Genomic DNA, 14788 nt, shown 5'->3' with positions numbered 1-14788 from the left:
TCAACTATGCATGAAACCACAATACTAGTAAAGAATTTGTAAGCAGGAAGAAGAGAACATTTTGTGTACTTATTAGACCTCACATACTGACCACACTTTTAAATAATCTTGCAGACTCAGCCAGGAAGATGGAGATAGCTATAAACAGCAGTTTACAGTAACCAACTCTCTTTGAAGCCTCAAGGTACATTAGTACAGAGCTGTGAATTAAGGAACTAGATCGTGGATATTGGTACTGTGCAAAAGGAAAGAGAAAAATGGATTTGCTTTGAAAGAACTTTATAGTATTTAGTCTCTGTGGGTATGCTAAGATTGAAAAAAAAACCCCACACCATACAGCTCTAATACAGTACAGGGAACATTAACAGTGAAATCAAGGAGTCATAGAGTACAATGCAGCTAAGATTGTTTTATTTTCTTCAAAGCTTTGGAAGAGAGGACAAGGGAAAGTATAAATTAAAATGTTTTTTCTCCCTCCTACATGTCCTAGAGTGGTTTAGAAAAAATAACCCCCCCCCATTCCTTGCCAGTCATTCACAGTATGTTCTGAGGAAAAACAAGATAAGCAAGGCCTACTTACAAGAAGTTTCTGTATCATATTCCCAGACCTTGAAGGTAGAGTTGTATTTTGTCTTGTATTTAGCAAATCTCCCTGTGATGGGATTTACTGGTGACTCATGGTAGTTCCCTATATTAGCAGCATTATCAAATCCCAAGGGCCTTGTTCTTTCACCAGAAAAAGATTTAACAGCTGAAATAGCATAGGGATATTTATAATGGACTGATTCTCTTGGCCAGGTTGGACAGGGCTCTGGGCAACCTGTTCTAGTGGGAGGTGGCCCTGTGTGGCAGGGGGTTGAAACCAAATGATCTTTACAGCCCCTTCCAACCCAAACCATTCTAGGATTCCTGTATTGCCACACTTGGGGCTGAGATGAATGCATTTATAGGTTATTGAACAGATGCTGGAAGCCTGATATTGACCTGATGCATTCCAAGAAAACTCTTACTCAGGCTTGTCTAGAGCAGGGCTAACTTAGCATCTCTTCAGTTACTTCAGCTTTTTGTCATTTAAGATTGTTCTGAAGCTCAGTTTAACATAAACAAATTCAGTTCTTCCTTTGCAATCCCCTTCCTTGTTAATGGAACTCTCTCTTTTTATCAATCAGGGTTTATTATTTTAACAATTAAGAAAAATACATTAGGAGACCATTTCTAACTTGTATAAAATCTAATTTAAATGCTTGAGATGCCAAATAACTGTTCTATGCCTGACTAAAGGCATAGCATCTTTCCAGTCAGGATTTATAGAACACACCTCCACAGCACAGCAGTGCAAACTCTGCTGTTATTTCTGTTACTTCACTGAGCTGCTCTCTCACCCTCTATTGCTGAGAGTACCTATGCTGCAGGTACTTAGAATCATGGGTTAGATTTTAGTGTTTAGTGGCCTCGGATATATTTTTTTTTATATCCACGCACTGCTTATAAACTTTGCCATTTTTCTTAGCAGTGAATTCATCTTCATTATTTATTACTCTGTAGCAATTGGCTTTCCCACTGCTTTGTACTAGTTTAATTTCACACACCTTTAATCTTGCACTGGAGGGTATGTGAGTAACTGATTCCTGTTTGTTCTCCCTATATAATTTCCAGTTTTATAAGCCCCTGTCATATCCCATGTAGGTCTTTACTGCAACTCATAAAAGTAGCATTTCAAACTTTAACAGTTCCAATAGACTAAGATTTATAGGAGCTCTTGTAACAGCCAGGGCTAGAGTGCTGAGAAGCATGATTCATGTCATCATTTGGCATTTTAAACAGTGCCAAAGCTGTCATTTAAGATAAGTCTTTTAAAAATATGTAGACTAGAGATAAATACCAACACCCCTTTAGATTAATGAAAAGCAGTTCTATGTTGAAGTAAACCCAGAACACAGGATAGAAAGTTATAGTCTTGAAAAACTGATTAGCCTTACTTTTTAAATCATAGCCATTTAAGGCTTTTTTTCAAAAAACATTTTTTCTTGCCTTCTGTATAGACATTTATTTCCATTTGAATGTTCTGTTGAAGCCTGAGTGATAGTAATAGCATAATTATATAGTCCCATGAAACTAAAGAAGTGTTAAATGCAGCTAAAACAACCCTCAAAGGCAATACAGCTTCCCAGGTATTTGATCTTCAAATTCTGCATCATTTTTGTAAGAAAGATATTTCAGGTGAAATACTGATGCTTTCCTTAATTCTTTGGTCACTCAATTAGATGGGGTTTATTGTCTTTTTGAGTGAGACAGCCAGTGGCAGCAAGTCAGGGGAAGCTAGTACTCTAAAAAAGGAATGAATTTGTTTTTCCTTGGTATGCCTTCAGTGAGCATGCCATGAGTGTTATAGGCTTTTGGGGTTTGGGTTTTGGGGGTTTTTTTTGGAGGGGTTTTTTTTGGGTTTGTTTTTTTTTTTTTTGCCATTAGCTCTGTTCTGCCTTTGTTTGATTTTAATAGAAGGACATGTGGTTAAGATTTTCCAGTATAAGGCAGAACACCAGACATTGTAAAAGGCAAAAAAAATTTTTATGCCATCCAGGTGCTACCAAACTGAAAATTAAAATTCAGAATTAGTACCTGGCAAGCCAACAGAACCCAGAGCTCCACGTCAGTAATTACACCACACCCACTTTGCAACAGAGGATTCAGTTAGCTACAAATAATGATTTAGAAATCCTGAGCCACAGACAGTAAGTCTGTCCAAACAATGCTCTCAGTATGGCAACCCCAGAGGCCTCCAAGGTTTGTTGCTGGTGTGCCAAGCAGCAAATAGATTCTTCAGCTGCCTTTCAGGAGATGCTGCAGGAAGCCAGTGAAACTTCCAAGGCAATGCAGTATTGCGACAGTTCCAAAGCCTCAGCGCTGCCAGCGCTGCAGTGAGTCACTGGGCAGTCAGTCTGGCTGCAGTGGGAACAAAGGCTGACACGTATGTGCATCTGCAAAGCTAAATAGCACTGGGCCTTGGTTACCTGGCTGAATAAACAAGAGCCTAGGCTTGAGCTCCCAGCCTTTTAAACGCAGTTTGTACTTCACTGTGCCTTTGTGAAGCACGGCCTTTTGACTCACTGGAACGTTAGTTTCAGATATGAGCCAGTTAAGATGCAATCCACAAATTGTCCATACTGCTGAATGGAAAAACAGCCAAGTAGAAGATTTAGTTTTAAGGTCAGAGGACTAGTACTGTTAGAGTAAACTACACTGCACATAACCTTATCAAATAAGTCTTTCTTGAACACATTCATGCACACTGCTTTAAGTATCGGGCATAGCACAGGTATAGTACAAGCTATAACCAGTTTAAAATAGCATTTGTTTTCAGACAAAGAGCTGTGTACTCTCCTACTGCTACTCCCTCAAGTCCTCCCAGGAGCATCACCAGGTTCTAAATTACCTCTTGCATCTGAGTGGAAATCACACTGAATAGAGCAAGACCTGTAAAAAGATGACCAACATGATCATTTGGAGTACCTATCAGGTGTTACCCATTCCCAAAAGTAAGAATGCCATCTGATTGTGAGGTCATGAATACTCCTTTATAAGATAAGCAGCAAAAGATACAGCTAAGGCCATCAGCAGAAATGGGTGTTAAAAAGCTCCATGGTTGAATTCCTCATTTTATTCTTTGTTGTTCTGGTGCAGAGACTTCATGCAGCACAGAAGACAAATAAGAATTTTTAATGCATTTCTTTTCTTTCATTGCTTGAAGTAAAAAGGAATTGAAAACTTGTCATCACAATGACTTCTTTCCTCTAACAGCTTGTGGTAAAGGCTGTAGTTATAGCAGAGCTTTAACAATTAACCAGGTGGTATTAAAAATAATGAAGAGATAGGATCAATTGGGTAGGGAAATATCACTACTCCTCACTAAGAGGGAAAACAGCGTAACTTCAGGTAGAGGGCAAACTAGTAATAGATAGGCACAAAACCTAAACAGTCACAGGAAATGCTGCTTTTATCCATATAGCTTACTCTAGGGCCCAGACAGATTAAGAAGATGGGAGAGGAGGCAAAAGCCAAGTTCTGTCTGTCCATTCACCCCACCCTATTTTAAGGCAAACCAGATGGGAGGGGTTTTTTTGTTTTGTTTTTTTGTTGTTTTCCCATTTTCTTCACTGATGCTATAATTTTATTTGCAAATCATTCAAGATTGGCAATAGCATATTTATTCTTCTCACACAGTAATAATAGCCTTCCTAGACATGGAAAAAAAGAAATGCATATTTTTGATCTAGATGAGGTGGATAGCTCAGTCTGTTACCATTATTCCTAAGACAGCTCAGCACAGACCTAATTTTATCATCTTAGTTCTGTAAAGAGACTCCCAGGGACAATATCACCTGTAAGTCACAGAAGTCATCAGTAGGAAGTCAGAAAACAGGGCACGCCACTAAAATCTTCTGTTTTACCTTTCAGATCCCTATCTCCAGCTCAGGGTCTCCATAAAGGACTCAAATCTCAAGAGAAAAAGGGGAGGAGAGGGAAGCATCACATCAACTCGATGCTTTAGTTTTAGTCCTCAATCATGAGAGTAAGATTTGAGGAACTGCCTTGAAAGTTTGAAACAGCACTTGACTTCATACAGCTGTAACTATATTCCTCTACATTTTGACAAAAACAAATCCAGCTGATAGAAAAGGATCTTGTACTTATGTCTAGGTCATATGACTGTGAGATAACAGGGACAGGCTTCACAGACCTGTAGAGTTTAAGGACAGGGCAGCAATAACTGTCATGCTGTAATAGCAGTTGTGCACATACATGGCCATCTCAAGTTTTTTTTGCTACTGTGCAAAGATGGAACACAAGAAGGCTCAAAGTGCAATTCCATGAAATTTATTATTTAAATAGTGGATGTGCCAGTTATAAAAAGGTGTCTTTGGTGTTAAATACTTCATTCCATTTTAATTGTGTACTCAGTCTTCACAGTGTCACTTCTTGCCCTTTTAGAGTGAACAGCAACTTACAAAATATGCAAGAGAATGATAATCAAATCTTGGATTTATACAGAAAAAAACTTTGATATTACCCTCCCCCCCACATACTTCTGCCCCAATATTTGCAATTATCTTTTCTTAGAGAGGGACTTCTTTGTTCCATGCCCTAAAGGTAAAAAAAAAAAAAGAAAAAAGTTAAGGTATGTATATATTCCACCTCAAAATTATGTCCATTTGCTTCTAAAAAAAGATTAGATATTAGTGATTGTCTTTTCCTATTGCAGGCACTGATGGTTGATATTAGAATTATGTACTCAACTTCCCAGCTAGTATAAAATGTGCATGAGTGGTTTTGGACTTCAGAATATCCCAGCATAACAGATAAGAGTTCCATGTGAAGCTCACATCACATTCTCAGTGTGCTCATATAACTGCATTGTTGAATGTACCCAAGAAACATCCGCTATTCCTGGGGAAAATACAAGGAGTGTTTTGGGATTATGCAAGCTTCCTGGATGCTTTTAATAAAAGCTGGTCAGCAATTAAAGGTTTAAGACCAATGTTCAAACAATCTGTCTTCAGGGCTGATGCAGATTTTCACTAGTAGGGTACTTGAGCCTAAGTTTGTTTCCAGCCTTCCTTACATTTCCAAGATGAAAGTCTAAGCCTTTGTCTATTATATGAGAGAGAGAGACTATCTTTTACTCATGTATTTCCTGATGGAATACTTGGGTTCATTTTTCTGCACTAACTTGCTCTTTTCCAGAAAGAAAACTGATCTTACAGATAGCTTCTTGTAACTACTGACCCTTTTCAATTTATAACCTTTTCAGACTCACACAAATGCACAAAAGCATATTTGTTGCTGACTCAAGTTCATTTTGATTTTTCCCTCCACTGTTTTTCCCTGTCCTCCTCCAAAATAGCCAGAAGTTCCTAATCCATAAAGTTGGAGATCTTAAGAATTATCTATATGCATTTGTATTGTAGCAAATTGCAAGTCATTTGGGCTGAGGCAGATCAGTAACTTAAATAAAAGCATGTACTGCAAAGTGACACAGGACCCAGCACTTCCAAGAGACAGTACAGCAGTCTGAAGAGCAACTAGACTAAAACAGCAGGTTTTGCTGTGGGTTTCCTCCCCCATCCTTACATTAAACAAAGAAGGAACCTAGCCTGGTCAAAGCTACACTGCATTCATAGCAAGGTAATTAAGTGCTCAAAGTTTAGCTTCCCTCCCACCTTTTCTGCATTTCACAAGCTATCCAACATCCCTGCAGTTCAAACCAAGAAAGATTAGTCCCCAAGATAGAAAAAAATACTTGTAACAGTAATTTTTGTAGCTTGTCACTGTATACCAACCTTTGTGTACGCTGTGTTTAGGCAGCTCCCACACTTCTACTTCTTCCACCTCATGTCTTGTGTCTCTGCCTTTTGAAGGTGGCTTGCCCAGTCTTTTCTTCTTTGCTTTAACCAAAGGTGGGCACACTAAATAACAAGATACAAGTGGTGTTATTTCTCCAATGCATAGTCTCAAGGCAAATTTAACCATGATTTTCACCAGCTGGTCTGTGGTGTTCCTCCCTCCCTTTTTTGTACCCATTTTAAGTAGCAGATAAAATTGACACTACACATGCCAAGCAATTTAGATTAAATCTACAGCATTTAATCACTGTTTAACCATAATTCTGGATACATTGTATTTTGACTTATAATTTGGATAGGTGTTAATGTGGTCAAAAAGGAACCTAGTACATTGGATAATTGTGCCCTAGTTCACTTTTCAGGTGTTCAAGACTAGTTGGTGCTGTCCAAGTGACCCGATTCACCCACTGTCTTTAAAAAGCTTCAGACCTGTGAAGTTTGGCACTACAAGTACACTGCTCAAGCAGTCAAATTTAGTGCATGATATTACTGCTAAAGCCATATATCTTGTTTAGGCAAACCTCCTTACTCGTAGGGCACTTAATTTGAAAAAGCAAATAATAATATAGGCAACATTTTTAAAGAGAATGTAATTTTAATAGCACTAATGAGGCATCCACTGGCACAAACAGCATTCAGAAAACACCAGTTCCTGCTTCCTAACACTGAATGTGATGACTTCTTCCAGCTATCTGGGCTAGAAAAAGGAAGAGTAAGCAAGAAACAGACCAAACATCCTCAGTTTGCTCCACCATCTATGAATTCAAAGATGCAAAAGAGACATGCTGAAAGTTAAAGGTAATTTACAGTTATTTTAGAACTATTACCAATATTTTTATACATTGTTATAGTGGAGCCAGGAACAATGCTGCTAAAGTAAAATGTTTTCAACTCTTATAGAGCATGCTAGAATTAAAAAACAAAACCATGCAACACTAAACTCTGCATCTAGAAAGCCTCCAATGCAACAGGCAAATAATCCCAAACCCCAATGTGCTCAAGCAGGAAAGCAATGCAAAGCAAGAACTAAGGAAAACACTCTGTCTACTTGGTTGTTGATATAGGAAAGCTGATGTATATTATCAGTGAACTGAAGAGAAGCAAATCATTTGTTCTGAAGATAGCCTCACACCCCATTACTTGATAGGCTGATCCTGAGATGCATGAAACACATGACCCAGGAGAGTGGCAATACCCACACTACAGCAAATTCCATAGCTGTTCCAACAGCACCTACACTCAAACACCTTTGAAAAGCATCAAAACCAGATCTGAACTCCAAGTAAGACATTAACTATAAAGAAGAAAAAACAAAACATTCTGCTTCATGAGCTAAGAAACTATCTAAGCTATTACTTTGTTAAAATAACTGTTTTCTTCATCTTTTCCTTAACTAGATCAAAATGATTTGCACTCCATCATTCTTTAGCAGTGTCAGGGCAACTGTTGGTCCATGCTAGTTTTTCTGAGCATTGGCATATGAAGCTACCACATAGAACTCTATGTTTTACTGATCAAAATTAGGAGCTACCACTGCACATGCTATCAAGAGTAGCATTATCTGTATAAAGAAATAATATTACAGTTTATGGCAGTAACAACTTTACACAAATAAAGGCTTTGCTTTGGCCATATCAAAGCATTTAATGATTTTCTATAAAATTACCTTTAAAAATCCCCATAAGTGTCTCTGATGCACCCTTATTACCCTGTTTCAGTTTGAGAAGGCTATAAATATATCCAAGATATACCATGACTGACAGGCATTTTATAAATAGCAAAGCAACAAGGATTAGTTTTATTGTTTTCAAATCTTATGCAACTTTCATGTGCTTGCTATTTTGTATCAGATCCTTCTGGATGTTCCTTAGGAACAAAAACACAGAGAAAGCTGTACCTTGTTCTTTGCCCCTTTCTGGAGGTGAGAAACTACCACGTATTTGGCTGGTAAATCTGGGTTTAGCACCACTTCTAATCCAGTACTCTTCAGGTGGTATCCCCATGTTCTCTCTTAACAGCCTTCCTAATTAAAATTAAAAAAAAAAAAAATAAGATCAGTATTTAGTCTTGGTAGTGCTGATGTACTGTTTGATCCACAAGCCAGAATGCAAAGCCAGCTACTGGATCTGATTGTAGGAATCTGTTGAAATAGAAGCAGTTTTCTTGAGATTACACTTAACAAAAATTACAAGACATATTAAGTGTACAGATTTTGAATAAAAAAAAATAAAGTTTAAGAACACTAAGCCTGCTATTAGCAGTAAATCACCCTGTTTTGGTTTTTTTTTTACAATGCAAGACACTATTAAACAGCAGCCACCTGCTGAAGTGACCATATCACCTGTTGCAAACTGATAATTCTTCTTATTCTCAGTTTACATTAATCCAATTTCTAAGAGGATCTACCTTGGAATAAATAAGATGTCCTTTCCCAGGTCAAATTTAATAATGTTTCACACCAATTTTCTGAAAGTACAAAACTGGTTTTGCTAAGAAAGCAGCAGCTACAATTTTAAAAAAAAATTTGTTTGACTCCTCAACTGCAGGAAAGCTACACAGGATATGTCCACCTGGTGGTAATAATTCTGTTTAATGCACCCAGCATGAGTCTGTGGTAGGAGAGTCAGACTGTATAAACTTAACTGCAGAGCTTCTCAGATATTAAGCAACAGTAAACACATAATCCAAATTATCTTAAGCTTTACAAACTAATAAACTGCCACTAATGTCAGAAGTTAAATATATCAAATCTAACACAAAGGAGAGTTTCTGCATTATTCTCTGCTAGCTGTAAAAATACAGAGTACTTATACAATAGTTAAAAAGTTGCAGCACACTTCCCTCTGCTTCAGAAAAAGTATTCTGCAGGACTTCTGGCTCTTGGCCAAATTTGAAGCTGCTACATGCTCTAATCTTCCCACTAGTTTAAGCTACAATATGAAACTGCAATTAGGTGTTCTTTGTGTATGCTACTAATCAGCACTTGGTCCTTAGCAATTAGCTCACCTCTCAAGAATTTCCGTAGCAGTCGCTGGTGTTCAAGTCCTTCTCTTCTTGTCATAGGCCTCTTTCTTCCATAATACCCATAGTCACTGTATACAACTTCATCTTGGTCTCTCTTCTTTGGCTTGTAAACCACACCAATGTTTCCAACAAGCCCACTCCTAGTTTTTATTTTCTCTTGAGCAGGCCAGCTAATTAGTTGTGCTGGGACAGCATTTGTAGGTGGTTTCCAAAGCACTCTCTGGCCAACTTGGTAGAAATTTCCTTTACTTGGCCTCAAGATGCCATACGGAGGGGCTTCTTGAAAGAAATACTCAATTTCATCCATGTCATCATCCTCATCCTCCTCATACTCATCCTCTCCATCTTCATCTTCCTCTTCTCCCTTCACAGAATATTCTTCAGAGTCCTCAGCTTCTGACAAACTCTTAGTTGCTTTTTTGTTGGGAGAATCGACTTCTTTCCAACTAGAGGACCTAGGAAGGGCTCCCAGCTTTCTACCTTTACTGGAAGTCTCTTTGATCTTTGTGTTTGAAGAGTTGACATCTTGGTCATTCAGGCTGTTCACCCGCTCCTTTCCTACCACTTCATCTACGTTAGGGGATCCACCACTTTTAATTTGCTCTGAGCCCTCTGTACTTTTCTGAAGAGTGTACGTGCTTTTCTGAAGCACATAGTCAGGCACAAAATAAGACACTGGGGCATTATCAGTTGATGAGCCTTCCTCTCCAGAGGACATGTCATCAGAAGACAGACTGATTACACTTCGGCGCTTCCTTTGTGGCAAACAAGCGTTGTAGGTTGTGTCCATACTGTCCAAACAAGCCAGCCAGCTGCTAGAGGGAGCAAACTTCTCAATTGATTTGTCACACCAAATGCTTTTTTCTGTCTGACTTTCATTGGTTGCACTGTGGCTTAAATTCAGCTTTTTCTGCTGAAAGTCACTCATTACCTCCATATTAGATGGAAGCAGTCCTGCTTGTTGAATAAAGCCAGGCTCTTCTTGAGAAGTTTTTGATCCTGCAGACCTTTTAGTGCTAGATTTCTTAGCTATTACCACTGGTTGGTCTACACCAACAGATCTTGCCAACTCTGTGATTTGCACTGCCATGGTTTCACCTGGGGGGGATTTTGCCATTGTTTCGGCATCCAGCTTCACTTCATTATTTTGCACATCTTTCTCTTGCACAGCTTCAGCACCCTGTTTAGAGGTGACAATAGCTTTTCTCTCATCTAAGGAAGCTCCTGGCAGCATATTCTCCCCTTCATGAGGGCCATATATCATGCCTTCACACGAGCTAACAGAAAACAAGTCATGTGGCACTATGTTCTCTGGAACTGGTTTACCACTTGCCACGTCATACAATGGGATTGTTTCTTTGAAGGATTTCCACAGCTGAATAGCTGGAGAGCCATTTCCATATTCTATCCTCACTTCTTCCTTCTCAAAGGCATAGCTTCCAGTAGGAAGATTTCTATACTGTGTAGAGCTGGCAGGGTTCTTATTATGAAACTCTCTGTCTACCACAATAGAAGAGCCAAATGAATTTTGTTTCTCTGAAGTACTTTCAGTCTCTGTACCTATACCAGGAGAAACACAGGCTGTATTTCCTGCATCACAACCTTTCGTTTCTGTACGGATATCTTGATGCCTTTTTTGCTTGCTTTCAGGCTGTCTAGGATCAGTCTGTGTTTCTTTTGTCTCCATTTTCTTCCCAGGGCTATTATAATGTCTGAATCTTGTTGCATGATAAAACATAGGGGAAGGTGGGGCAGCATTAAAATAAGGCCTTCTGTTAATTCTTGCATGCACTGGATGCTGTGGGACAAAAAATCGAGGGTACTCATGGAGAGCAACAGGATAAAATGGAAAATATGGATTTCCACTTCGGAAGCCTAGACATTGGTGACAAAAAGAAAAGACAAATATCTTTCTGAAATTAGTCATCCTGAATCATATTTACTTGCATAGACAGGGACAGCTACAAGATCAGACACATTGTAAATAAAACACGCCACCTTTCAATGCTTAGTAGCAAATCTGGTGCAAAAACAGAGTTCTTCATTAGGGAATAGTTTATCTCAACATCTACACTTTAACCAGGGCTTGTTTTCATCCCTTGGAACATTCATCAAGTTGTTTTCTGTGCTTTTTTTGGCTATTTCACAGACTATTATAGAGCATGGATTTTGAAAAAGACAGCTCCAGGTAGAAGTTCACATAAGTATAGCACTTATAAGGTCTATTTAATAATATCTTTCTTATTTTCTTAAGTTTACATTTATCCATACCGATCATGCATGCACATGTGGAATTCATATATACCCACTCATTAATTGCTAAGTATATTCTGGAGCTCTGTGTCTGCAGGATGACCATTACTCAATATTTTGCTTAGCTTCTCTTCTCCAGAAGCGCCCACAAGCTACATATTGAAGGCAGAATTAATGTAGTGCAAGAGCTGCCAAAAATCTGATTTATTAAGTATTAGTTAAACTCCCAAGAGGCTCATTAACACAGACACTGCAAGAGTGGGGGAAAGAAGAATGTAGCTAAGTAAGCAAAGATGCCACAGAGAGCTGCTGTTTGTCTTACCTGGAGCAGGTACGCAGTATGGACTGTATGCGTAACTGAGGTACCATGGATTTGGATAAGGCTGTTGAGCTGATGGCTGTGCATAAATAAAGGGTCCCGAGTGGTTTGTGGAATATGATCCACTTTCTGAAGTTGGGGGACTACTCATTTTCCTTCAAACGCTGAAAGAGAGAAGTAATCATTATCAACTACTTTAAGAACTCCATGACTTAATTATTTCTGTGCTCTGTCAGAATTTAGCAGACATTCCTCTCCCTGCCCAGAGAAAACATATCCTTCTAAAAGAAAGCTGCTATCTTCCAAACAGAAGGTAACAAACTGACATGCTATCAAGGTCAAATATTTCAGTTGGGCTTTGCTAAGCAAGCTTTTGTACACAGCTCTTGATATTAGTCCTTCAAGGCAACCTTGTAACATGCTCTAAAGCTACAGAGCTTCAGTAGTCTTAGATGCATACATCTCTATAAGTAGTATTCCAGCTAATTAAATAAAAAAGCCTTCAGTGAATTAGCCTTGAGCAAGAGGCCACACACACACAAAGAAAAAAAAAAAAGCTTCACACAATCAGACATTTAATGCTTCATGGAGAAAACTCTTCTTAATTTCTTAATGCTAATGCATGTGTTGTTACACATTACAATAAGAACTCCATTAATTCAGGATTTGTACTTTATACTATACTTAAGAACGACAGCTAACTAACATAGTAAACCAAGTATTTCAGTGACACCCTGCTTCCTACGCTTAAACCAAATGATAGGTAGCAAAAACAACCCCACCAAAATCCTTATGTGTAAGTTTGCATTCAGAGCCATATAAAATTCACAAGACAGAACTTCCTCCCACACTTGGATGTCTCCTCAGTTAACTAATACTTGCAAGCAATACAACACTATCACACAGAGCTTATAAGCAAGACTATAAGAAATCAGAGGACTCTTAACTCTTTAGAGGATTCAGGCACTTCAAAGCTACAAAAGAAACAAAATTATTTTGAGACCTGTTAGCAATCAACACACTGTTCAGCCTAGAGCTTCAGAATGCCTTAGGAATGCTGGAGCCCTCTTCAGCTTCCATCTAGGGTGGCCTGTGCAGTTCTTGAAAGCACCAAAAAGCCTACAGACTCCCTCAAAGAACCAAAGAATTACTTTGACCTTTGAGAAGGAGGGTGGTGCAGAGAAGGAAAAAAAAACCCTCACAAAAACAAAACAAACCACCAAACAAAGCCCCCTACAAGAACTAATCTATTCCCCCCCCCCCCCCCTCAGAGCCCCAAAAACCTAAAGTCCAATGCTGCTGCTGCTGCTGCTGCTGCTGCTGCTGCTGCTGCTGCTGCCATCCCAGAAGAAAACTAACCAGGTCCTCTTTATGGCAGGCAGCTGCTGCTTGTCCACTCCTCCTCCCACCTGAGGCTCATTTAACAGTGATGCAGGGAACGTTTTTCCATCATTGTGTGGGAGGAAAATCAAAACACAGGGATAGGAATAGTTGTAAAAGCCTTCAGCTGTTGCACAGAAAGCTAGCAGTTTCATCTTGCAGATGTTTAGGCTGCATCTCTAAGTAAATCTGGTATTTCCCTTTTATAATGTTGGAAACTACTTTTTTTTTAGTAAAAAAAAAAAAAAGAAAAAGGAAACATTACCAATCTTTTGATTCAAACTGCAGTTAAAAACACTTCTTCCAGACAAAAAAACCTCAGAAGACACAAGGCCAAGTTTACATTTACTTTCAGGGTTTACCTGTTGTTCAGTACTGAGTAAAGGGAGCAATGCTTTTCTATCCTAACATAGCTGAGGGGGCTGACAAATGTAATGTTATTTCCATATGAACAGAAGCAGCACTTCTTCCCATACAGTGTACTCCACCATGTGTCATAGGAATTTATGAAATGTGAAGGTGCAGTTTGACTCTACCCTGCCTTTTTACAGGAGGCGAGACTCTGAGTTGCTGCTCGGGAATTGCATGTCTCCAAATGAGAGACTACTGGCACAGGGGCAGGTGGAAGGAGAGGAAAGCACAGTGCATGTGCTATGCAGGCTGGTGAGTGGTAAACAAGGGGGAAAACAAAGGGGTATGGTTGCTTAGAGATTGATTGTATTCCTGTGTTGGGAAGTTCTCAAAATTGATGTGTTTTTTGTTTCTATAACATTCAGATTAACCAACTCCTTTGTACCAAAACACAAACTATAAAATGTTTGAGAAAGGTTACTGATCCATTCCTTGCAGACCTTCCTAGCCAAAGCTTGTCCTTTCCACTGACAGCAGCTCTTGCACTTTGTATGACTGGTAGTGACAGGACAACGAGCAATGGGTACAAAGTGAGATGGGGAATTTAGGCTAGATGTTAGTAAGAAATTCTCCATTGTGAGGGTGATGAGGCACTGGAGCAGGCTGCCCAAGGACATTGTTGAATGCCCTATACCTGGAAGTGCTCAAGGCCAGGTCAGATGGGGCTTTGAGCAACCTGACCTAGCAGGAGGTGTCCACAACTGTGGCAGTGGGGTGGAACTCAATGGTCTTTAAGGTCTCTTCTAACCCTTAACAGTCTATGACTCTCTGACTTGTCTGGTATGTTTTAAATCCCCACATCTGCTCTGCATCCATCGTACTTTCAGCTCTTTGAAGTGCACTTCCCAGTCTTTCTATTGGTGGATGGACCCAAAAAGAAATAAAGAAAATAAGTAACACTGGATGGCTTTTAAAAAGGTATGTGTTCTCAGGATTTTCCTTTCTCTCGTACCTCCCTTCAGCCTCCCATGCCCCTGTCAATTCCTTCCATCCCAGAGTA

General features: G+C 39.2%; 1 protein-coding gene across 4 annotated transcripts; it reads right to left on the bottom strand.

Moving 5' to 3' along the window:
* Positions 1–4859: 4859 nt before the first annotated feature.
* LOC135443133 (uncharacterized) lies at positions 4860–13458 on the bottom strand. 4 transcript variants are annotated; one of them, XM_064703367.1, is made up of 7 exons: positions 13281–13342; positions 13001–13127; positions 12001–12161; positions 9408–11300; positions 8299–8424; positions 6339–6464; positions 4860–5142 (listed from the first exon to the last, which is right to left on the bottom strand). In XM_064703367.1, exons 3-7 carry the CDS (start codon positions 12146–12148, stop codon positions 5105–5107), a joined length of 2331 nt encoding a protein of 776 aa, XP_064559437.1. In that variant the 5' UTR covers positions 12149–12161; positions 13001–13127; positions 13281–13342; the 3' UTR covers positions 4860–5104. The 4 variants fall into 4 exon arrangements, with proteins under 4 accessions (XP_064559437.1, XP_064559438.1, XP_064559436.1 ...); XM_064703368.1 differs by lacking the exons at positions 13001–13127; positions 13281–13342 and adding an exon at positions 13357–13458; XM_064703366.1 differs by lacking the exon at positions 13001–13127 and having other exon boundaries at positions 13281–13386.
* Positions 13459–14788: the final 1330 nt, after the last annotated feature.

This window comes from Zonotrichia leucophrys, chromosome 2, assembly GCF_028769735.1.
Source record: "Zonotrichia leucophrys gambelii isolate GWCS_2022_RI chromosome 2, RI_Zleu_2.0, whole genome shotgun sequence".
NCBI lineage: Eukaryota > Metazoa > Chordata > Aves > Passeriformes > Passerellidae > Zonotrichia > Zonotrichia leucophrys.
This window is presented reverse-complemented; position numbering and strand designations above follow the sequence as displayed.

What these genes read in the sequence shown, in the direction of transcription:
- LOC135443133 (XM_064703368.1), bottom strand. Translation starts at nt 12,148, where the DNA reads ATGAGTAGTCCCCCAACTTCAGAAAGTGGATCATATTCCACAAACCAC. An exon ending in AGAAAGGGGCAAAGAACAAG is followed by an intron (nt 6,465 to 8,298) that starts GTACAGCTTTCT and finishes CTTGTTATTTAG; the next exon opens with TGTGCCCACCTTTGGTTAAA. An exon ending in TAAACACAGCGTACACAAAG is followed by an intron (nt 5,143 to 6,338) that starts GTTGGTATACAG and finishes TTTTACCTTTAG; the next exon opens with GGCATGGAACAAAGAAGTCC.